Source organism: Sceloporus undulatus, chromosome 1, assembly GCF_019175285.1.
Source record: "Sceloporus undulatus isolate JIND9_A2432 ecotype Alabama chromosome 1, SceUnd_v1.1, whole genome shotgun sequence".
NCBI lineage: Eukaryota > Metazoa > Chordata > Lepidosauria > Squamata > Phrynosomatidae > Sceloporus > Sceloporus undulatus.
The window spans coordinates 341,762,354-341,787,275 of NC_056522.1; the positions used below are offsets into that span (position 1 = coordinate 341,762,354).

Consider the following 24,922-nt stretch of genomic DNA (forward strand, 5'->3'; position numbering starts at 1 on the left):
ACAGTAGGCAGACATCTTCTACCGGCATCCCCCATATCGTTGCAGCAAATTAATATTTGTATAATTTTTTTTAAAGAATTCTCCACGACTTAAAAGGATAGCAGTCCTTTCTGGGAGATGTATGAAATGTGATACTAAATACCCAATTGCAATTTCCACACCTCATACTGCGAAGTAAACTTAGAAACTATAGATTCATCATAGGTCAACTCCCCTACTAAGGTTTCTTGTTGTTAACTGCCCTTGAATCGATCCCCAGCTTTTGGTGACTCTGCAGATCTGATATCTCCCAAGACACTCTATCCTCCCCTGCTGGGCTTAGCTCCTGTAAATTCAGGCCTGTGACCTTCATGATTGAGTCTAGACATCTGGCATGTGCCTTCCTCTCTTTCTACTACCTTCTACTTTTCCCAGCATTATTGTCTTTTCCAGAGAGTCATGCCTTCTCATGATGTGGCCAAAGTACTATAGTCTCAGTTTTATCATCTTGGCTTCCAAAGATAGATTAGGCTTGATCTGTTCAAGGACCCATTTATATCTCTTCTTGGCTGTCCATAGTATCTCCAGCACTCTTTCTGTAGGAAAAGGTTCCCCTACCAATACAGGTATAACTCAGTTAATGAAGCAGATCTGTTTCTGGGCATTATTTTTAACAGAAAAGTTGGTACCATAGTATCCCCAGCACTCTTCTCCAGCACCACAACTCAAATGAGTTAATTTTCTTCTTATCCGCTTTCTTCACTGTCCAGGAACCTCTAATGCAAAGGTAGGCAGACTGTGTCCCCTCAGCTTAATTTTAAAAGCCCCTTGCAAGTTCAGAGTGATGGGAGCAGCTTTCTGTTCTCCTCTAACACCGCACTGGATGGAGAAGAGGATGATCCAATCCATGCCAGCATGCAAAGAAATTGAGTTCTCAACTCCCACCCTCCAAATGTTACCTGCCTCTGATCTGATCACTAATTCTCACAAACTGATCCAGAACAAACTCTGTGGTGTTCAACCCACCTTTCTAGAGTAAGGTTATAAACATATTATCATGAGATGGAGTACATAATTTAGGAGGTTTCTTCAATGAGTAAAAAACAAGACAGGTGAAATTAATGAGCCATGAGATAGAAGGCAGAACTAGAGAACCCCACATGGCCAATTAAAAAGATTTATGGGGATTGTAGGAAAGGGTTCTCCTACCAATACAGGTATAACTCAGTTAAGGAAGTAGATCTGTTTCTGGGCATTATTTTTAATAGAAAAGTTGGTACCAGAGGCAGAAATAGTATGGAATGAATAGAAATAGTTTCCCACTCCACAAAAGAGAGTACCTCAACATGTTCCAGCAGACTTTTTAATCAAAATTAACAATATTCACATGTGAAATAAAACAATTTAGTTAAGTGAAACTTGCATAAGCAAACAAAAATATTTTGAACCTTCTAGAGAAACTTGAAAGCTTCCAAAATGCATCAAGGGATGACTTTTACATTCAGCAGCTACACTTTCCTTTAGCAGCCAAGGTTATATCTTATGCTTTTTATAACAGGCTTAGGGCAACTGTTGAGGTAGGCTTATCTGGCCTCTTCTGTTTTGCTCTTCCCACATATTCAATAAGGGATTCTAGAGGCAGTTGCTCTTTACCTTGACTATTGTATGGAGAGACACCACAGCAGGAGTCGCTAGAGTACTCCTTCTTTCCCAGATGAATCTTTATTTCTTGTTTAATACAGACATACTGCTGCAACAAAACACCAAAGATCTCTGCTCTTCCAGTCTTCCTTTACTGTACCTTCCTCCGACTGCTGATGCTCTTAAAAAAATTAGTAAAGAGTCCAGTAAGATCTTAAAGCAGGAATGGATAACTGAAGTGGGGTCTGGGGACCTTTTTTTTTTTTTTTTGCCCCAGAAGTCACACAAATGGCCATAAATGCTCCCACCAAAGCCAAAAATAGTAAAAATTCTCTTTTGATTTTGAGAAATTGTTGAATAATGTGGGAGAGGGGAGTACAATTTATTTAAAAGCCTGCAAATTTCTGGGAACAGTAATTCACCCCCTTATGGCTATAAAAAGGGTGGTCTGGGGAGTCTGAAAGAGTCAACAGCCATAAAAACAGCCATATGGAGCCTTTACCCATAAGTGCCTTAAAGACTAGTTTTATTTCACATAATCTTTCATGGGCTATGGCCCTCTTTGTGAGATGTAAAAGACTCTTAATGTACAGGACTGCAGTCCATGAAAACATGTCAGAGTATGTGATAACACTAGGCTCTTACTGGGTTTTTCACCCAAATATTGAAATTGACACGAAACACCACTCTGTTCCATTTTCAATTATGCCACTTGCACACTTGAATGTATGAAGTGAAGTTGGAACAAGTGTGAAGTACTCCAACATCAGGTTTTCTTTCTGAAGAGTTTTTATCAGGCACTCTTACTTGTCATTTCAAGTAAGAGACATAAAAGGACACAACCCTCAAGCTTAATGGAGCTATAAACGGGAACCACGACTGAGGTCTGTTTCAGCATTTTTATCTTAGACAGCCTTATAGCTGAAGAAACAAACTTCTGTTCCTCTTCAAGGCATGTTGCCTCACTGTGTGTGGCATACAGCTACTACAGCAAAAACGGGAAGGAAAAGGCCCCACAGCATGTTCTTGCCCCACTCTCTCAAGTTCCATTGAATGTTATATTTAGCTCCTTGCTAGCAATTCATTTGAACTGTAATTCAGTTCTACTGTGTCATTTCCTGGAGTAGGATGAAAAAGATGAACAGAATATGCATTACTACCATTCCTTTAGAGATGTTCTGAAATACACAATATTAGAAGCTGTACTTAAAAGCCATAGAAGTCCCCAGGAAATTGCCAAGGAACAATAAGGGCTTTTTTTAACCAAAATAAAGCAAAAACAAAGGACTTCGGCTATATGGTGGAAAATGTTTAATGAGTATTTTTAAAAAATCAAACACATTGTCACAAAACACATACTTGACATAGTGTAACAGACATTACATTCTGTTTCAACAGTATACACACTAGAAAGAATGCATGTAGCCAGTACCAAAACGTAACAAATACCATTTCAGTTTAAAAGGGAAAAAACGCATGGGAAAATACAAGCAGCATGTTTGTGTATAAAATTACAGATTAAGAGGAGAAGGAATTGTACCATATGGACCACCACAAACCAAACCTCATAGGCTGCAGAAAAAGAGCACCAGATTGGCATTCTGACTGGTATTGCATAATGCAGTCTAATCCTACGCATCACATTCTATAAAAATTTTGCATCTCTCAAGCTGGGTTTAGCCATTATCTTCTAGAACCCAGAAAAGCTTTATTGGTTTACAACTCGCAGAATATCCCAGACAACATGTCCACTGGCCATTTGAGATCAGAAGTTGTGGGAGTTGCAGTCAAAGAATAATACCTTTGACTCCTTGTCCATTACTATACCCACAAATGTTTAATGACACATGAGTAAACACCTAGCTGATGCTGCCAACTACATGTTCAAAATGCTGGACGTGAATTATGCAGAATTATTCAGGCTTGAATGTTCAAAGAGAAAACAAAACTAACTCTAAAAGTATCTGTCAGTGCATTCTAGTGGTGTCTTAGGGAAAGATTACTCCATAGATGGCATATCAGCCAAAAGCTTCTGTACATAGCTATGTACATTTTTTACTACATTTGTGTTTCTTGAATAGAAGTCTCCCATTCTGAATGACAAATTGGTCTTAAAATTTGAAAGAGTTCCAAAACAGTCTGAAGGGATCACAGTTCAGTGGTAAAGATAATCAAATCCTGTCATCTAATTAAAGGATGTTAGTTGCAATGTTGGGGATAACCTTTTCTTGATACCTGTCATGGTTCAGATGCCAATATTCAGATGAGACTGTACTGGGTCACACTGATGAACTCTAAATAAGGTAGCTACATCAAAAACTGATTTAAAAATTGTTTTCATATGGCACTGGGCAATAGTATTTAAGAATTCCCATCACACTCTTCAGATTGCAGCCAGAATGTTGTATGCCATTGTTCTCACATAGCAGTTTTATACCTTACACAATCCTTTAGTCAGAAATAAAAACAGCTTCCTCCAAAATAAAGATACTTAGGGCTGAAACAGACCGGCACACTACAACCCCGATCCGGCTTTCTTCTGGCACAAAAAGAAGCAGTAAAATGCCGCTCCTTTTTGCACCAGAAAAAGGCACCCTTTTTGCTGCTTCTGCGGCTTTTTGGCACTCCTCTGGCATGCAGCGTCTAAATTCTGCACCACCATAGTGCCGGAAAGCTGCCACCGTGTAAACAGCCAGGCTGCTTCATGGCAGCTTTTTGATGGCTTGGGGACATGTGTCGTGTATATGCCATGCCCCCAAGGCACCAGGAAGCTGGCGTATTTTGCCGGTCTGTTCCAGCCCTTAGATATGCATCCATGAACGTTCTGACACATCAACATAAATTGAGCCAAGGATGTGGATCATTCCCCAGAGTTGTTTCTTTGAACAGTGTCACAGTTTAACATTTTTCAGGGGTTCTCTTACATCATCAGATTTCTTGGGTCAAAGAACTAGGCAAGGATGTAACTGATCTCTGTTCAAGATCAGGAATTTTCAAAGTTTTGTCTTAATTTCTTCTTATGGAAGTGGAGTATTCCGAAGCTGCACTTCCTTTGCCAATGCCTCTGCTCGCTCCCAAAACACGTTCATCTTGCTTTCTAGGATTTACTGTTATCAACTGGCCAGTGGACAACAAACCAGAGGGGGGAAAACAGACACTTAGGATCACAGCATGCTTTAAGATCAGATAGACTGTTTGTCCAACTGATTTCCCCAAAATAGTCATCACCACAAGACAAAGCATAAGCTTTTGCAGAGTTAGTCTACATCCACAGATGCATGGAGTGAACTAGTGCATCTGAGGAAGCAGACTAAGGAGTGAAACAGATGAATGACTAAGAGCGGCCTCTTGCTGTTCCAGCCACAATCAGTCCCCAATCGGCCTGGGACCGTGGCGACCAGAATTGTTTTTTTACAACTCCTTTTGCTGGCAGCTTCGGGCCACCTTAGGCAACCCCAGTGCAACTTCCAGCCACTCTAGGGGCATGCATCATCTGCATGCCACACCACCAAAGCAGTTGGAAGCTGCTCCTTTTGGCCCATCTGCTTTGGGCCTAAGTCTATGAAATCGTATGCTACTATTTCTTTTGCTCAGTTAATCACAAAGATGTTACAAGATCCCTTTACATTCTGATATTTGAATTGTATACTGAAAGGCTGTGTCTTTGAATTCTGTCCACAAGATAAACAATGCACAAGTTCTTCACCTGCATGGATTTCTGTCTTGGAGTCACAGTGCTGAGTGGTAGAGAATGAACAACTAAAAGTGTACATTGCCTCTTCATCCAAACAAAATAGTCAGAAATCTTATGTTCCTATCACTCTAATGAACTGTGCTAAAATGGCTCTGCAGGAAAGGGGTAACAGGAATATGCTTTGAAGGCACAAGACCGTGGAATGCTAGGAGACCTACAATACAATCTTCTACATTTCTGTTTAGACATAAAAGCCACTGAGCTCAATGGTACTTACTCCCAGGTACATTAGCACAGGATTGAAGACTTTGGTTTATATCACATAGTTCTTCGTTAATCAGTTTCCTGGCACACTTAAGCAGTTTAATTAAATGATCAAGGCAATTTTAATTTTCTCCAAGTAGTATTAAGGGATCCTTAGAACAGATCACACATGCACACATGGTTATATCTATCTAGTATCCTTCTTTGTAGTACAAAAGAGAAAGAGTACAGAAACCTGACTAAATGGAATTTGACTGCAGCAATAAATAGAAGAAATAAATATACTAACAACATTCATTTATGAGGTTTTTATAAATGGAAGAAGCAAAAGAAGGCAAAACTATATGGTGAAGAGCCACAAAATAAGAAAACCTTTTTGAAGAGCTAACTAGATTGGATGTTAGACATGAATGTCTCCTCCCCATCTTTTAATTGCTATATAGTTTTCATTCTAACCTATTTGTGCTAATTCTGTACTGCACTATGAAAGTTACTGAATTAGCCAATTGCTTTGTATCAGTCACAGAGAACAAGGGGAGCAAGTGTCAAAGTGCATAAAATATAAAGATACTCATATAATTATTTTTATTTTAGAAAATATCTATCCTACATGTCAACCATTTTGAAACCACAGCTGACCTCTCTGAAATTGTATTTCTTCCCCATATACAACAATGCACATAAAAATAATGAAAAATAACTGTGGCCACTTCCAAACTAGGATGTATGCTTGTCCTAGATGTTGCCCTCAGCATGAGTGGCAGAGGCCTCCATGGATTTTCAGTCTGTGAACCAAGAAACTTATGAAGATTTATATTGCTTGCAATAATTTAAGGTGTGAACAGAGGCTAACCTTTGGGACATGGTGATTTGGTGCCATCTCTATGGCTGAGCAAGTCTCAATCCAGCCAGTATTTGGATAGGATATTTTGGATAGTATCTGGATAGGATATACAGTATACGTCAGTGCCCCTCACAAGTTTGAAAACCTTTGAGAAGGAGAAGGATGTGATCATGCAGGTTTTATGGAGTTTACTCTCAAGCAGCCCTTAGCAGCAAGACCAGCATTACTCTTTAAAAAAAAACCAACCACTTCCAAATACTATCCTTTGTTTCAAAATCAACTGCTGCCAGCCAGGAAGAAGACCCTGTTTCCTATATTTTGGGACAGCACATGTAATACAGTTCCATATTACTTGGCAAAAAGAAAGAAAGAAAGGAGGGGAAAAAAGAAGTCCTTAAGCAATTAAGCACACACAAACGTAGCTAAAACATGCATGCCTAATATACAGACTTTTTTCCTATGTCTCCTATTCAAGCAGAACCTTAAATAAGATAAGTAGCCATCATTTCCAATTCGTAAAAAAGCAGTGCCCTTGTGGACGCATAGACAATGGGCTATGTACATACCATATAGGGTAGAAAATAAATAGATTCAGCTTTCAATGGAAAATACTTCAAATAATAAATAATTATGGCTTAAATACAGTACATATTCAGGGAATAGGTTGTTAAAAGGCTGTCTGGGGATTATTCAAAAAGGAGACAGAGGGGGTGGCTTTTTGAGATAGCTTTCAAGAATCAGCTCCTAGCCAGCTCATTTATGAAGAAAGAAATATATGTGCTATCCTTTAAGCGAAAGAGTTTTCAGTTATATTGGTACTAGAATGCTACCATTTTTCACCCCAAACCAATGAAAGTTGTTTCTTTTTTCCATGTTATCGGCCCACAACAAGCTGATCATTTATTTATTCCCCGATCACATGCTGAGGAAAAATAAATTGTGTTGAAACTAAGCAACATAACCCACTCTTTTAAAATTAGCAGGGGCCCCTGTTTATTTCTCCTTTTCATTGCTTGAAAGACTTAGGCTTTCACTCCTTGAAGCTTTTATCTGTTAAAGTTGTGTTAATTGCAAACAATAGTCTTTCCCTGCCCTGTTTACTTTTCTAGCTATGTAATTTGCTTCATTTGGGAAAGAACATATGCCAAAGAATCATTAAGCCTTACTAAAAGGTGAAGTCTTTGGCTTTACATGTCTTTCACTAAACCTTATCAACAAACACTTTCCCTAGAAAATCCATGATAAATATGAGTGTCTGCTGTAATCGAGTAAAGAATCATGCAAACACATTAGACAAAATATCACAAACATTTTGAAAAGTATATCCAAATTTGCATCTGAAATCTTTGTATACGTTTTTAAGTTCTCTGCTGCAGAGACAACCTAACCTACACACATACACTCTATAAGACCTGAGCTGTGAATGATAGATCATGCAATTGCCAAACTCTGATATGTACAGGTAATTGTGCTACTTACACTGTATTAAATACTGTATTGGCAATAGCATCTCAACGTTGAATAACTCCACAGGCTTATGTGGAAAGAGGCTCTTTTGCTGACTACTGATAGACCTGAGATCTTCAACTATGGATGTCAAAAATAAGGCTCAGGGCCATTGGGGGAACCATACCATATCACAATCTGCACAAATTACAGAATTATCATCAGGACTAAGAATTCAAATCCCAAAACAGAGCAGAAAAGGGGCTAATGTGCTAGTCAATGATTGCAAACTGTCACTTCCTGTTCTGCCTGGGGTGCGGCAGGATGGGATGGGGACTGGGAACAGATACGCCTGCATATTACAGTCTTTTTCTGTTTGGAAATTCGTACTGGTGAGAGGCCAAGGCGCAGCATGGTAAACATGAGGAAACACTACAACTATATAATCATATCCAGACTATAGATTTATTAGAAAAGAAGAGCAGCAGAGAACAGATTGCTTCAATTTTAGTGACTAGATGGGGTGATGCAATTTTTAAAAAATTACCAAAAATATCACATTCAGTGGAAATAAAAACTTGTCACTCATGGGCATCCACTTATTGAAGGATTTTGTACTTTTCTGGTCAATTTGGCAACCTTATTTAAAGCTGCTCTAAATTCATGCAAAAAGCCAATCAACAGAGTAGTTCACTGTGCCTTAAAAGGTGTGCAGGAGCAGAAGAGCAAGGTTGGTGACAGCTTTTTTTCAATTATTCTCCAAAAAAAGAACACTCTGGTTTATCTTTCCTTCTCCCATAGTTCTTTTACTCCCTTATTTAGAGAGAATACATGATGCCTGGACTCTCAGATCAACTCTGGGAACTGATCTATGTCAAGCTGTGAAATCCAAACATTTCAAAAATTGAAAACCAGCTGCACCTAGCACTGAACATTCCAGTGTTGCTGGAGACAGAAGAAAGAAGGCACACTTCCAGTGGTGTGGAAGGCCTATTTACATTCTATTTCACAAGCTTCTTAGGGACCAAGTAAATGACAGTGCATCACATCACAGTAACAGCACAGTTCTAGACTCAGTTCTACAGGCTGCTTTGGCAGTTGAGCAAAGTGAATTTTTGCAGCAAGTATATTAGAAGGTGGTAATATGGTTATCTAAAAAGTAAAAGGCATATTTCAACCTCAGTTCATACAAGTGCAATAGAAAGGAAAAGCAGACACTTGAACCTTATGTCCAGTGACTTGCTTTGCTGCAGCTAAAATTCCAGCATGGTGTCTGCATAAAACAAAGTGGAGCTGCCAGAGATTGCTTCCACTACATTAGTGAAGCATAGTAGAAAGAAGTCATCTCCACATACATAGAAATGCATACAAGATTTAGCTGACAACTGGTACCTCTCATCACAGACCTTGCTTCAGTGATTCATGTCCCACCCACTCCAACCTCATTTAGCTGGTGTAATAGACATGGAAGAAGAGAATCTTGTTGCGTAGGAGGGAGTACGAATTATCAAATTTGAGCAAGTAGATGCCTTCGCCTGGATAATCATGGCTGCCTACTTGCACTTCCAGGTGGCTATCTCTTCGGTAGACTGGCATGATCTCTCCATAACGGCTTCTCAAATAGCTTTTGGAGCCCCTTTCCACATCACCAACAGGAATAGGTCCTGAGAAGAAAAATGCACAACGTGGTTATCAGGTAAAGCAGCCAAGAGAAGGTATACAAAGACTTGGAATCAGGGTGAGAATGACTGACCATGAAAGTCTACATGAAAAAGACTTAAGGCCACATACTGGACACTTGCGCTCAAGACATTCCTGTTAACAATGCAATTTAAGTTCTACATCTCTCAAAAAGTATCTTGCTGAAATTCAACACCCCAGTCCTTTTTGTATGACAGCAATTGCCTCTAAAACAAGAAGAGTATTATGTAGCCCTGTGCATGCTCAAAAGATAGCTAATCCCACTGATCCCAGTAGGGCTCATTTCTCTGGAAATACCCCCAGGTTTGCATATTGCATATGGTTGCCAGTGATCAGAATTTGAAGGTTCTGAACAGCTACTTATAACTTTCCTTGACTAGAGAGAGAATAATTAAGCAAGTGATTATAATTTATAATGGGACATATTAAACAGAGCATACAGCTGCAGCTAAAATTCCAGCATGGTGTTTGCTTAGAGAGATAACGTGGTGTAGTGGTTTGAGTGTTGGACTACAACTCTGGAGATCAGAGTTCAAATCATCACTTGCCATGTAATCCTGCTGGGTGACCTTAGGCAAGTCATACTCTCTCAACCAAAAAGGGAGGCAAAACAAACCACTCTATGAATAATCCCTGTGCTAGGTTCCTCTTAGCCACCATAAATCAGCAACAGCTTGAAGGCACACAACAAAAACCATATAACTTTAGTCATTTTATTGCTGGGGGGGGGAATCTAGAAAAGAATGTGTAATTGGATCTTAACAGCATGCTTATTAATAAGATTAATCATTAATCTTAAGGCTTAGTCCAAGCAAAGGAAGCAATAACACAGTAAGCCATTCCATGTTAGTCCCAAATCTATGGAATTGGCTCCCTAATTAAGTGCAATCCTTGCTGGTTTATAGAAAGAAATGTAAAATCATTATTTGAGAAGCCTTGTCAAGTGTTTCTAACTAGACTGTTGATGTTTTATTACCAGTTTTGTTTTATTAACTTTTTAAATTTGTCTTAATTCTCCTATCCACAGTCCTGAGAATAATGTGAAAGTTATGATACAACTGTATCATTAGAATTAACACCACCTGGGAACCATATACAAGTCACTCTAAACTGCAGGGGGGAGGAGCAGATTTTTTTAAAAAAAAAACTCTTTAGAAAGTTGTCAGATGTTTGGCTTAAGTGACACTGTCACTGAGACAAATAGGTTGTTTTTTTTAACCCTGTTGATAATTTTGTGTTTGTGTTTGAACTCAGTGAGCCATCTCAGCCATAATCACAGAATCATAGAGTTGGAAGAAATGACAAAGGGCAGCCAGACCAACCCTGCAGGAACACACAATCAAAAATCTCCTGACAGATCACCATCCAGCCTCTGTTAAAAACCTCCAAAGAAGGAGACTCCACTACCCTCTGAGGAAGTGTGTTCCTTTGTCAAACAGGTTCTTCCTAATGATTAGGTGGAATCTCTTTTCTTGTAATTTGAATCCATTGCTTCAGGTCCTATTCTCTGGAACATTAGAAAACGAGCTTGCTCCAGCCTCAGTTTGATACCCCTTCAAATATTTAAATAGGGCTATCATATAATCTCTTAACCTTCTCTTCTCCAAGCTAAACGCACCTAGCTCCCTAAGTCTCTCCTCATAAGGCATGGTTTCCAGTCCCTTCCCCACTTTGGTCGCCCTCCTCTGGACATGCTCCAGCTTTTCAACATCCTTTTTGAACTGTGGTGCTCAGAACTGGACACAGTATTCCAGGCGAGACTTGACCAAAGCAGAATAGGGTGGTCCTATTACTTCCCCTTGATCTAGACACTATACTTCTATTTATGCAGCCTAAAATTGCATTGGCTTTTTTAGTTGCCGGATGGGTTGTTTTGTTGTCACATGCCTGCAAATTAACTACCACTAATGGTCACTTTGTCATAGGGTCATCTTGGCAAGATTTATTCAGAGGATTGCTATTGCCTTCCTTGAAAACAGAGAGTGTGTGACTTGACCACGGTCACCCAGCAGGATTGCATGAATGAGTGGGGATTCAAAACCTGTTCTCCCAGAGTCCTAGTCCAATGCTTAAATGACGGCACAACTCTGGTTCTCAATGGGCAATGGATAAAATGTTTAAACATGTATCAGTGAAGGGAAATGCAAAACAGAAGGGTGGGGCGGCTTCATTTGGGATTCAGTAATTGTAAACTCTTAAGTAAGAATAGTTATGAATTGATAAGAGGTACACTAAAACAGAGGCATTTTGATACAGCAACTGTTGTTCCACTTATTCAGTTGTGAACTGACCTTCAAACTCTTCTTCTTCATCTTCTTCATCACTTGATTCACTGACCTGGACAGTAATGGCAGTGCTAGTAATGGGGGTCCAATCAAAATACACCCCAAAGCCAATGTCATAATCTTCTGTGGCAAATTCCCAGCAGACACGCTTTCCATCAGGGTGGGTTGGCACCCGGACAGTTAACACCTCACCCCGTTTTACCACCATTCGGGCATTCTTTTCCTTTGCCATCTTTATTTTGAACTCTCTTATCTTGGAGCTTGTCCAAGTGGTTGGTGGAATCAGAGGAGGTGGTTGAGCTGAAAGATACAAAGATGGCATTCTTGGCTTATATCAGCAGAGCAACCTTTCCTTAATACAACTAGACATTTGGATAATGCTGCCATATTTCAGAAAGAATAAGAATGCCTCTCTTTCTATGTGCTAGCAAAGTTCTCAGAATTAACCATGATTGTTTTTCCTTTCTTTGTTATCTCTACACCGAACTCCAACTTTACTTTGTGTTGATTGACACTACTCTTTTAATGTAGTTAACTCAATCAACAATACAACTTACCTCACAGTTAAATAGTTGAACTGATTAACTACATACCAAACAATAGCCTATTACACATATAGCTGCTGAAAGTAGCCTGATCATGATACAAGAAATGACCACCGTGATGTGCACTGAGTTAATTTATTAAAGTGAACAGATACTTTTACATGTTATGAGGAAAGAAAATAAACCATCTACATAGAACTATAGCTTTGAGAACCTCACCACAGGGATTAAAAAGTAAATAACTGTGATATCAACCTTTGAGTTCCACTGCTTCCCTGTAGGTTTCCAATTCTATTTATGTCATGTACTCTACAAGAACCACAATGTGATAGCACAGCTTAAAGTAATATAAGAGGAAAAAACAATGAGTCACCCAAATGAGAATAAGAAATACATTCTATCAGAATTCACATGCTATTGAAGCATATACAGTATGAGAATAACCTTCCAGTCTCCTATTCTACTTGTAGATCAGCTTCACTTATGCTCTAAGACAAGGGAACACCGACATTACAAGTATCCATTGCACAGAATTCTGCTTCTGATGGGTGAAACATGCAAGTATAATAAAATAGTTTCCAGTCACTTTGAAGGCTTAGAATGATGATGCACACCTCAAAAGTGGCAGGAAGCTGGACTGAAGCCGTGCTCTGGGCTAAAAACTGGAGCAAAAAGAAGCCGGGATAGTCTAACTCAAGGTGGAAAATGTGCATCTTCACACCTGCATATAAACACTCTGATGCGAATGTGGGACTATGGCAAAGCAAAAAAGAGAAAGTGAAAGACCACTAATGGATGTAAATACAATACAGTCGGCCCTTCTTATACATGGATTTTTTATACACAGATTCAAGCATCCACAGTTTGAAAATGTTCAAAAAAAGTATCAATTTCAAATATCAAACCTTGATTTTCCATTTTTATAAGGGACAGCATTTTGCTATGTCATTGTATTTAATGGAACTTGAACATCCACGGATTTTGTTATCCATGGGGGATACTGGAACCAAACTCCAGCGTATAACAAGGGTCCACTGTATACACAAACCAGACAGTCCAACAAGGGAACATGGGAGTGAAGGGGGCATATATGGGGGGCCTTCATGATCATGCTTTGCCAATGTATCACTCACACACCGATGCACCAATGCCCTGTCAGCAGAAGATTGCACATGTAAATGTATGGCCAATCAAAAGGGCAGCCATGCAATGGGATGGCATCTCGGCGGATGTGGGAGGCACCTGGACAGTGCACATGTATGTTGGGGAGGCTTGATGCCACGCCATGCAATCAGCCCATACTTGTTCAGCCCACCTTGGGAGGTTTTATCCCACTTTTGGAAAAAGCAGGATTGAAATGCTTTTTCCTGCTCATCTGTTCCACCCCTGAGTCTGAAAGTCTCCATTTTATACTGTATCTGAATAGGTCGGTTTATATTCCCAGGGAGCCCTGGTGACACAGCGGTTAAATGCCAATATTGAAGCCAAAACCTGAGTTCAATCCTGCAGGTCTCCAGGTTGATTCATCCTTCTGAGTACCCAGCTTGTTGCGGGCAATTGGCTAACACATTGTAAACTGCTTGGAGAGTACTTTGCACTATGAAGTGATATAGAAATGTAAGTGCCATTGCTATTGCTGTACAGTGCGTCCGCGCCATGCATGGACACATTGTACATGGCTTCCAGCTTATGCGGAAGCCATGCGGAGAGAACGACAATGGTACGCGCACCTATTGTGCATGCACGCCTTGCCACCACATGCACACGCCCCATTACTTCCTATGGGGCTCGAGCATAGGCAGATTTTCCCTTATGCGGGGGGATCTGGAACGGATCCTCCACGTAATAAGAGAGCCCACTGTATTTACAAAAACTCATGTGAAAATAAAAACCAATTAGTCTTAAAGGTGCTGCCACATTTCCTTTTTCCTTTTTATGTTGCAAGAGGTTAACATAGCTACTCCTTTGAAAACCAAGAGAAAGCAAAACAATCTTAGCCTTACCTTTTTTCTGCTCACCCAGCAGGTCTGTAGTTTCTAGCTCTGCTGAGAGGACATCCACTGCGCCAGTGTATTCTGATTGTATCATGACTATATCCCCTGGCCCTTGTGGGGCAGGATATTTTGTCATCTGCACTACGGCCTCCTATGCAGAAACAAGTTTCCTCAGTATTACCTTCTAGCAACATTTAGTTCTTTTATTAAGCATTAAATTTTTACCATATTTTATTATGTCCTTTTTAACCTGTTGATGCACAGTTTCTAAGTTAACAAATATGGCAATTCTCAGAAGATGGGGATCAGATCTCTAAGATATTGCATGCATATCTATAAAAGCTTCAAGTCACAATGAAGAGGCAAGTACTGTGCCTTCCTCTTCAGACCTCCACTACTCCTCTCCTTCACCTTCACCTCTTCTCCTGCCTATTGACAGGAAGGAGATTCTTACTGGCCAATGCCCAAAAGGGAGAAAGGGAAAAGTGGTGAAATGAGGCAGCAGATAAAATTATCTTAAGCCTGGAACACACTGGCCAAAAGAACCAGCTTCCAGCCACTGTGGGGGCATGCTGTTTAGACACATGCCCCTAAAGTGACTGGAAACCACTCCCTACACCTCCCTCGAGTCCAAAGGACTAAATAAAAAAGGAGCCATTTTAATCTGGCTCCTGGGCCATGTGGGTTGGGACCACAGGTGGCAGCCCACTTTGAGAGAGGGCCATGTTGTCTTAACAGTCCTGGCTTGATCACAGCTGAAGCAGCCTCTGGCCACTCTATCTGCCTCACCCCTTAGTATCTTATTTATATCTTTATTAAATAGTTACAGTCATAGAATCATAGAGTTGGAAGAAACAACAAGGGCCATTCAGTCCAACCCCCTGCCATGCAGGAACTCTCAATCAAAGCATCCCCAACAGATGGCCATCCAGCCTCTGTTTAAAGACCTCCAGGGAAGGAGACTCCACTACACTCCAAGGGAGTGTATTCCACTGTCAAACAGCCCTTACTGTCAGGAAATTCCTCCTTTCCCGTAGCTTGCATCCATTGTTCCAGGTCCTGTACTCTGGAGCAGCAGAAAACAAGCTTGTTCCCTCCTCAATATGACATCCCTTCAAATATTTAAACAGGGCTATCATATCACCTCTTAACCTTCTCTTCTCCTGGCTAAACATCCCCAGCTCCCTAAGTCGTTCCTCATAGGACATAGTTTCCAGACCTTTCACCATTTTAGTCACCCTCCTTTGGACACGCTCCAGTTTCTCACCATCCTTTTTGAATTGTGGTGCCCAGAACTGGACACAGTATTCCAGGTGGGGCCTGACCAAAGCAGATGCTTTGGATGAAGATCTGAACCTTAGTCAGGAACATCAAAATTGCTCCAAACTATAAGAGGCAGGTTATACATATAGCCATTCTCTTATAATGGAACCATGGCAGAGTGAATTAAATAGCAAAAGCCCAGACTAGAAATTTGTTTTCAAAAAGCTTGATTTTTGACACCAAACTCTTCTTTTAAGGATAATCAAAGGCAAATCAAATTACTGTAAATTTTGCTTTGCCAAATTAATCCAAGTATTGCTTTCAACACCACAAGGGCAGATTCTAGACAGAAAAATCCCTAGTCACATTATATATTATTTGACACATTTTCAGAGCTTGAAAGTGTTACATCCACGCATAGCTATGTCAATATATACTTTAATTTTAATTTAACATAACCTGTTCTAGTAAATATTGTTAACAACCTTATTTGCACTTCATACCACAAACTGCCTCGATTTGTATGTTTCCTGCTATTTTATGAAATTGTGACTCCTACAATACTGTACAAAGATTTACCAAGATGCCTCTTAATAATGGTAGCTGTCTGATTTTACAACTCCTTTCAACTACTGTTATTGCCCCAACTTGCCTCTTCCTCCTATCACAATTTTCTTTTAAAAAATTAAAAGATCTGATTGTTTACATATTTGTATCTTAATTCATTAGACAGTCCTTTGCAATTCTGTCACATTGCCTAACTTTGTTCTTACCTTGATATGTTAGAAGGCTACAATCCACATTTTTTAAATTTTAAAGATTTTGCATACAGCACAAGTCAACATTGTCCCTAAATAGTTTGAGCCTAATAATACATATATTTGATGCAGTTTACAAACCCCGACCTATGAAAGAAATAGAGAATCCAATAATGTGTACTACAAAGAGTACTACAAATCTCACAAATCATATTGTCTTGGTGCCAAAGGTGAATACTGCATTTGGAAACAAATTATTCCAGCAATGATGTATGTAACACACTGTCTAGGAGGCAAACTCCCACCTCTTTTTGTTGTTCGAGTTGATCTGTTAGGATCTCCTTTCCTGCTACATCTTGCTCTTCATGATTTCCAACACATTTAAAATCCTTTGTAGTATCTTCATTTAGAGATGACCCATTCTGCAGCCTCTCAAAAAATGACAGAATATCAAGTCAATGTTTTAAGAGTATTATATAACAATTAGGTAAAGCAAACAATTTCCCAGTAAGTTCAGAGGAACGAAGGAAGATACGGCTTGCAAGAAGCCTTAGGATACCAAAGAAATAGGATGGCTCTAGTATATATTTATCTGACACATCTAAGTGAATTATGTCACATATAAGTGAAGCTTTAACCAGAATTAATCATTGTTCTGCACTGTATTCCCACAGGTAGCAGAAATTCATCCCAGCTGAGCCCATACAGTCATCTCTTCACAGTAGGGTTATCTCGTAAACACTGGCTTTAACAAATCTAACAGAATAAAATAAAATATAAATAGAATTGGTAAAAAAAAATTACGCACACAGATCTTACAAGAAACAGCTAAGGGATGGCATAAGAAATTTGTGTAAGAGCTTACTGTCCCTGCCATCTACGGTTCCTCAATACTGCCTAATGCTGTCAGCTTCTTAAAAATCTCTGAAGCTGTTTTCTCTTGAGTAAGAGCATTGAATCATCTAGTTCAGAGCTGTCTACTCTAATTTAACTAGTAGCAATTCTTCAAGGCTGCAGGCAAATGTTTTTTGTTGTTATACTATAGAATGGAGCTACGGCAAACGTGTTCAATATGGAGCTATGAGTATTCTTCACGGTTTGACAAAATAGTTTACAAAGTTTTTGATGGGTGTGAGTGTATTGTACATAAAAAGAGAGAAACAAATAGAAAGAGGCACAACAGTGACTGCTGTCTCTCTATCCTCTCCTACAGGATGGAATACTGTCTCAGGGAAAGGACTAATCCATGCATTTTGGAGCTGTCATACAACATTTTCATAGACTGGGGGGATGTGAAGGCTGTAACAGCATCAGAAGAAATGTTTAAATCCCATATTTGTCACTCCTATTCTACAGCCCATTGCCACTGTCTCATTCCCTTATGCAATACTTTTTCTCTACAAGTCCAACTGATACCAGTGTTTCCACATTTTATCCCCACATTAAAGCATGACTATTTAATTAAACATTTGGATCGTACTAACCACAGCCTAGTACTGATTTACTGATGGCTGTGCTGTAGTTTATTGTTGCATTGCATTTTTATGTTATATTGCTTTCAGTGGTTGCAGCCTATCCTGAGATGCACTGATCAGATAAGTTAGAAATATTTAGAGGTGAAACAGACAAAATAAGCAGGTTTCCGGCTAGCTTCCATGCGAGGTGTTTAGATGATGCAAGTCTTGAAGCTGGCCAGAAACCACTCTCAAGCCGCCCTATGGGGAGAAAAGCTGGACTAAAAAGAAGCTGGATTTCTTCTGCTTCTTCCCAGAAAATGCGCACCTTTGCTTGTATATCTAAATGCAGTTCAGCCAGAGCATCTCTAAAGGGACGCTCTATCCTGACTCTAACCCTAACCCTAATTGTGCATACAAAAGTGCTATTGCGGGAGCACATTTAGAAGGAATGGAGCTGCCATACACAAGTGGTAGAGGTGGCAAAGAGAAAGTGTGAAACCTCTTATGGAAATAAGTAAAACATATACAAACTAGACAGTCAAAGAGGGGGCATAGGCTGAAGGGGGGGCACGAATTCTCTGAAGATGCCAGCCACAGATGCTGGCGAAACGTCAGGAATAAACTCTTCTAGAACATGGCTACATAGCCCGAAAAAAACATAAAAAACCAAAGTGAAATTAATTAGGATAGTAGCAAGCCCTAAATCAGCAGTATTCTAGATGCTCACATACATCAAATAGTTGCACTGATAACTAAGTGCTTCCTTACTATGACAACATCCATCAGTTCTTACACTATAGCTGCTTTATATCAGGACCTTATTGAAGATGCCTTCACCATTCTAATGCCACACTTCTGTGTACTCTTACTGTCTGTAGAAATAAGTACTGTACCCAGCTTTTACTGGCCTCTTTAGGATATGTCATAATGCCAGTCAGTACAATTTAATTTTTTTCCACATGTACCAAGACCTATATTCCAGGCTGGACTGCAGAATTTCCAGGAACACTGGTACTAACATTTCTTGCCATTTTATAGAGAGAGAAAAAAGAGCCTTCTGTGGAATTGCATAACCTTTTTCTTTAGTTCAAGATAGATTGTTTTGTCTTATACATAAAGTAACCCTCAAGGGTTAAAATATTTAAAAACTTCAAGGGTTAAAAAAAATTAAAGCAAAACACAAAATCAAGACAGTCATCACTGAAAGACATGAAAAAATGGAAACACTGCCAGTGCAAATCTTTTTTGGCAGGAAGGAAATCTTAACCAGAGTCAACAGCAAGCAAGTCTGACAACCCTCCCTAGGAAGTAAGTTGAATTTTGAGAATTGAAGTTTGGGAGACATTTTGCCTTCTCTGTCAGAGAGCTCTGTTGCCACAACAAACTACAGTTACCAGCATTCCATAACATTGAGCCATGGCAGTTAAAGTGGTATCAAACTGGATTATTTCTGCAGTGTTTATGCAGCATTAGTTCAATGCAAAGTCTTTGAGAATTTGTAGTAAGAATTGCTCTAAAGGTAAGAACAAATGATGAAGTCAAAGACAAAACCAAAGGCAAAAATTTGAAGAATGACAGACATTTAATATTTAGATCTTTAACTGCGAATAACCTTAGCTGTGTTACCCTAAGTTCATGCTAACCAAGAAATTAAAACAGAAGGCTATTTGGCATCTGTTGGACCACTGCACAGCATCCCTAGCTGGAGATGTAATTACAGAGGTCACAGGGATTTCAGTCTTCTTTGTGCTACAGTTTCATATGACAGGATTATTTCAGACTGCTTTAAAATGATGATGATGATTATGATGATGATGATGATGATGATGATGATGATGATGATGATGATGGTGATGATGGTGTGTTCCCACAATGAAATTAACAAGTACTGGTCCATTTAATTCTTCTCCTTTTTAGAAAACATGGTGCTCTTTAGAACTTGATAATTATAAGCACTTACAGTTCTCTGTCTGAACAATGCATAACCAATGGAATCATTGATCACGGTGCCACTTACATATACTACAAAGAGCATGGATTTTAAATGCAGCATTCCTAATACAGAATTTAAAAACTAGTGTGTCAATAATGTAAATTTGCTTCTTAATCCAAACAGGTCACCTTCACCTATTTTATAAATTTACCATATTATCCAACAAAACTCCAAAATGAAGCATTTTACAGAAGTTCAGTTTTCTATTTTATCTTGAGAGGTAAAATCTGATTTCTGCATCCATCCATCACAGAAAAGTATGGGAGAGAAAGAGCTTCTTTCCTTTCCTTTCCTTTCTCTTAAACACCAGGTAATACAGATTTCTATCACAAATGCATAATTCCTACCTGCATGGCAAGGCATCATTTCCTGAAGTGATTGCTGTCTGTGATGTTGGTTCTGGCCGTTGAGTTATATCTTCATTCTCTATAAAAGAATGAAAATAGAAATAATCTTTCATTTTACAGTACTTGTACTACCATTTAGTCCTGTAGTCTAGCTGTTTTTCAATGTTATACTCGGTCTCAGTAAAATTCAGAGATATTACAAGTTGAGTATCCACATCTGAAATCCCAAAAGTTCCAAAATCCAAGGCTTTTTTCATGAGTATCTGATATAGTTACACCTTAGCTTTTTGATATTTCAATGTACACAGTTGGTTCTCCTTATCCATGGATTCTGTATCCACAGATTCCACCATCTATGGCTTGAAAATATCCCCCCCTCAAAAAAAAAATATTCAAATAGCAACCTTCATTTTGCTATTTTTTAAAATAAATTTTACTATAGAGCAGATACCAAGGACCCACTGAACACAAACGTTGTTTCATGCACAAAGTTATTTAAAATATTATATAAAATTACCTCCATGCCCACGCTATGTCTGTAAGATATATATGAAACATAAATGAACTTCTTGTTTAGACTTAGGTCCCATCTCCAGGCTATCTGAAATACAAAACACTTCTAGTCCCAAACATTATGGATAAGGGATATTCAACCTAGTAAGTTCTTCCAGGAAAAGTACAGTATGAGAAAAGCTAATATATTGTTAGTACATGAATACATTAGGCTTCTTTTCCAAAATAGTAATCCTGCTTTAAAAAAAGAAGTCCTAGCCATGACTAAAGCATATCATTTAAAGCTAGGTAACATGGCCAAGGGATTGGAAGAAGACACCAAAAGTAGCCCACAGCTAATGCAGCATATAGATTATTAAGGTGGAATCAAACCACAACATAATGTGTGCTTGTAAGACAGGCCTTGGGCCCTGTTAGTAGCAATATCTTAACATAAACCATTTAGTTACTTAAAATCTATTTGCTTTACAAGCAGGACCCTATGATGTGCACTTAAAAAAAATCTAGCACTGCATAATCTTAAAGACATATGTATTTGTAAATGTGCCATCAAATCACCTGTTGACGTATGGCAACCTCATAAATTTCATACGGTTTTCTTAGGCAAGAAATAGTCAGAAGTGGTTTTGTTAGTTCCTACCTCCGAAACATAGGCCCAAAACACATGGGCCAAACAAGGTGGCTTCTGGCCATTTGGGGGGCATGGTATTTACATGATGCATGCCCCCAAAGTGGCTGGAAGCCACACCACAGCCGCACTCGGGATCTAAAAGCCAGATTAAAAAGACTCCTGGCTGATGCGTTTTGAGATTGTAATGGTGACCCACTTTGGGAGCAAGCCATGTGGTCCCTGGTGTCCCGGCCCAATTCCTGCAGGGCCATCTGCTTCACCCCATAGCCTACAGCACCTGGTATTCATTTGAGGTCTCCCAGGGCTGACCCTGTATAAACTGTATAAGATAAATCAGACTGATTTTAAGGCAATGTAAAACTTCCTAATTCAAAATGTTGCTGTCCTAAAAACAATCTTATTAAGGACATCAGGCTCATATTTAGCAAAGAAAACATATTTTTCAATAGCCAAAAGTAGATAATATTAAATATTTGATTAGGAAAAACAAATAAAATCCATATTTTGGTTAAAGTGTTGTTCAATTACATTCATGGCTTTACCTGAAACTAATTTGATTGGAATACAATCATCCCTCCTAATTTGTGATCTTGGGATTCACAAATTTGATTATTCACAAGTCCTTCTACCTCCCCTGTCATGCTTGGATCACCCGATCCAGGCATGGCAGGGGTGGAGAAAGACCTGCGCAGGTCCCCTGCAAACCCCTGCCATGCCTGGATCACCCCTTCTCTGAGCTGACTGGCAAAAGGCGAGAACCTGGGAGAGCCTAAAAGAAGACCCTATCTACTCTGTGAAGTCAAAGACTTTCACAGCCAACATCCATAATTTTTGTGTGTGTTTTTTGGGCTATGAGGTCATGTTCTAGGAGAAGATGCCAACCACAGCTGCTGGTGAAATGTCAGGAATAAACTCTGTTAGAACACAGTCTCATAGTCTGAAAAACCCACAAAAACTACTCATAAATAATCAACTATAAGTCAACCTCATATATAAGTCACCCGGATTCCCTGTGATTGGGCAGGATATAAATAAATTATTATTATTATTATTATTATTATTATTATTATTATTATTATTATTATTATTATTAGGCAAGTTTTGGGGCCAAAATTATGGATTTTGATATGACCCAGGGATAAGTCGAGTTTAAAACGTAGGCATGTGTAATAAAGGATGTAAAAGATGAAGTAATGGAAAACAATGCCAAAGAACTTACAAAATTCCAGCAGGCATAACTATTTGTGCACACAGTAAAGGCTGGAACTCTTGCCTTTCACTATATGTGTGTGTGTGTTTGTGTGCATGCGTTAAATACAGTACAGTACTTACATTGACCTGTGGATAAGACAACTCAGGTTTTTTAGATTGTTTTAACCTACATTTCTAAACTTATATATGAGTATATACAGTACCTATCTACTCTCTTGGCACTTCTTTGAGGGGAAACAGCAAAGAGATGCTGGTGCTACCAGTAACCACCACCCCCCCCGGCAGGATTTCAAAAAGGCCAGAAGAGGCACCACGGCAGAAAGTCGATGGGGTTGGTGCTTCCTTTAGCTTCCCACGGATGGTCAAAGCTCTCACCTTTTGTCACTCTACTCAGAGAAGGGGAAGGTTCTTTTTTGATCAGAGTCAAAGTACAGTATTTACAATGACCCATGGATAGGTTGACCAAGGCTTTCTGGGTCATTTTTTTTAACTAAAATTTCTGGACTTATACATGAGTATATACTGAACTCAACTATTCTTCTGTCAGAACGTGAAGAGTATTGAGTAAGAGCCATTAAAACAGAGAGTCTTAGCAAAAACTGTTCTTACCAACTGATGTGAGGGTGGAGAGAGAGAGACTTCCTCCTACAATCACAAAAATTATCTAGTGAGATTTTTTTTAAGCGGGAAAAAAAGCATATTATATTACATATCTGCAAAGCAAATGAGAGCTAATCCTCCACCTTCTTACAGGATACTTACTAGGTTGTTTCCCAGCCACTGCTAAAATTAATGCTACAATGGATGCTTTCTGTTTTAATGGTTCTTACTCAATACTTTTCACATCCTGACAGAGGAATAAGAGAGCTAAGCATCATTAAATATCACTTTTTCCAGAAATACTAATGGGCACTTACACTGTTTCAGGAAGCTGAAGTTTTTAAAAATTATATTAATTGGAGTTTTCAAATTTGTATTGTTTTGTAATGTTTATAAAGAATCTGGCAAGACAAACCAGTAATTAATTTCAAACTGCAGATGAGGGACTGAGATTATGATTTCCTGAAGCTGACCTGGTAAATTCACAGCAGTGTGTGAGGCAGTAGCTTGTGTAATAGGTAATGGTAGGAAACTGTTATTTATTATTGGATTTCTCCTAGGGAGAGATACTTCAAGGATTTTTTTGCCTCAGCTGCCAAAACAATTTGTTCACTTTTGGGTATTACAGATAGGTGAAGAGATATTTATTGTTCTTTCCCAGGCAGCAAAATGTCTCCATCCAACAGAGACTACACTTGAACTGGGGACATCCTGGTTCATAGTTCTGCTCTTTATTCACACCATTACACTAGTTGTTAAAGAAAGGTATTTACAGCAGTACAAGTGAGGAAATTGAAGCAGCCTCTACTGTCTACTCACTAGAAAATCAGGTGTTAAGACTGGAAAGTAGACAGTAACTCTCTATGCCCTGTAACTGCAATGTAACAAGCATCCAACTGTTAACGTCACTTAAATCTAAGTAATGCTGTTCCACTGTAAATAAAGCAACAACTCATCCACAGAACAAGAAAGCAAAAGATTTTACAGCTACCTTACTATTCTCTGTTGCATGATGCAACAATTACACCAAGGTGAAACAGTCTAATTACACAACAGAACAGCTGATATGCTAGGGAACATAAAACAAGGCAGTACCTAATGGTAATATCTCAAGGGATGTTATTAGAGGCCAGCTCTTGACAAACAACTTCATCAAACAGTATTATAGCATACAAAATCTGATCTGACAAAGAAGCCACGAACATTATTTCTTGAGCGATAAATACAACATCAAGATACTGTATACTGCAAACAGCTTATACAATATTACAATTTGGTCCCTACACCTATTTAAAAGTTTTACTTCTCATCACAGAACACTAAGCTTGTTTATTACTATCTACTTTGTAAGAGCATTCTGTTAAATCTTGATATCTACCAGGGTTGATTATGACACTATAATGGAAACTGATGTCATGCTCTTTGATTTTACCTCTGCTTATTTAGAAGAACAAGTTTTTTTAACTGATGGGAGACAGTCTTTGGGTCACAAAACAAAATCCATCATCTACCTCAATACAGAAAACCGTTTTTCTGGACATAACAAGGATTCTTCAATGATTTGTAAATGCTGCTACTCTACCTTGCAACAAACACCACTCACTGATGATCATCTCCCAGGCTTAATTCAGATTTATGGATTTCCCTGTGCAACAGATTTAACAGATCAATACAGAAGCATGATGACAATTAAGTGAACCTTGCAGTAAGCCACTTATGTAAGTAATACAGTATATACTTCTAGGAAAATGCATG

General features: G+C 39.0%; 1 protein-coding gene across 1 annotated transcript in view; it reads right to left on the bottom strand.

The window, feature by feature from the left end:
• Positions 1-2,916: 2,916 nt before the first annotated feature.
• Positions 2,917-24,922, bottom strand: part of TMED8 (transmembrane p24 trafficking protein family member 8) — a 28,420-nt gene continuing 6,414 nt past the window's right edge. The window contains exons 2-6 of the mRNA XM_042468008.1: positions 20,212-20,290; positions 16,720-16,843; positions 14,403-14,544; positions 11,861-12,154; positions 2,917-9,532 (exon numbers count right to left, since the gene is read on the bottom strand). Of these exons, the coding sequence (XP_042323942.1) occupies positions 9,315-9,532; positions 11,861-12,154; positions 14,403-14,544; positions 16,720-16,843; positions 20,212-20,290 (857 nt within the window). The 3' untranslated portion in view covers positions 2,917-9,314. The remainder of the gene's footprint in view (positions 9,533-11,860; positions 12,155-14,402; positions 14,545-16,719; positions 16,844-20,211; positions 20,291-24,922) is intronic.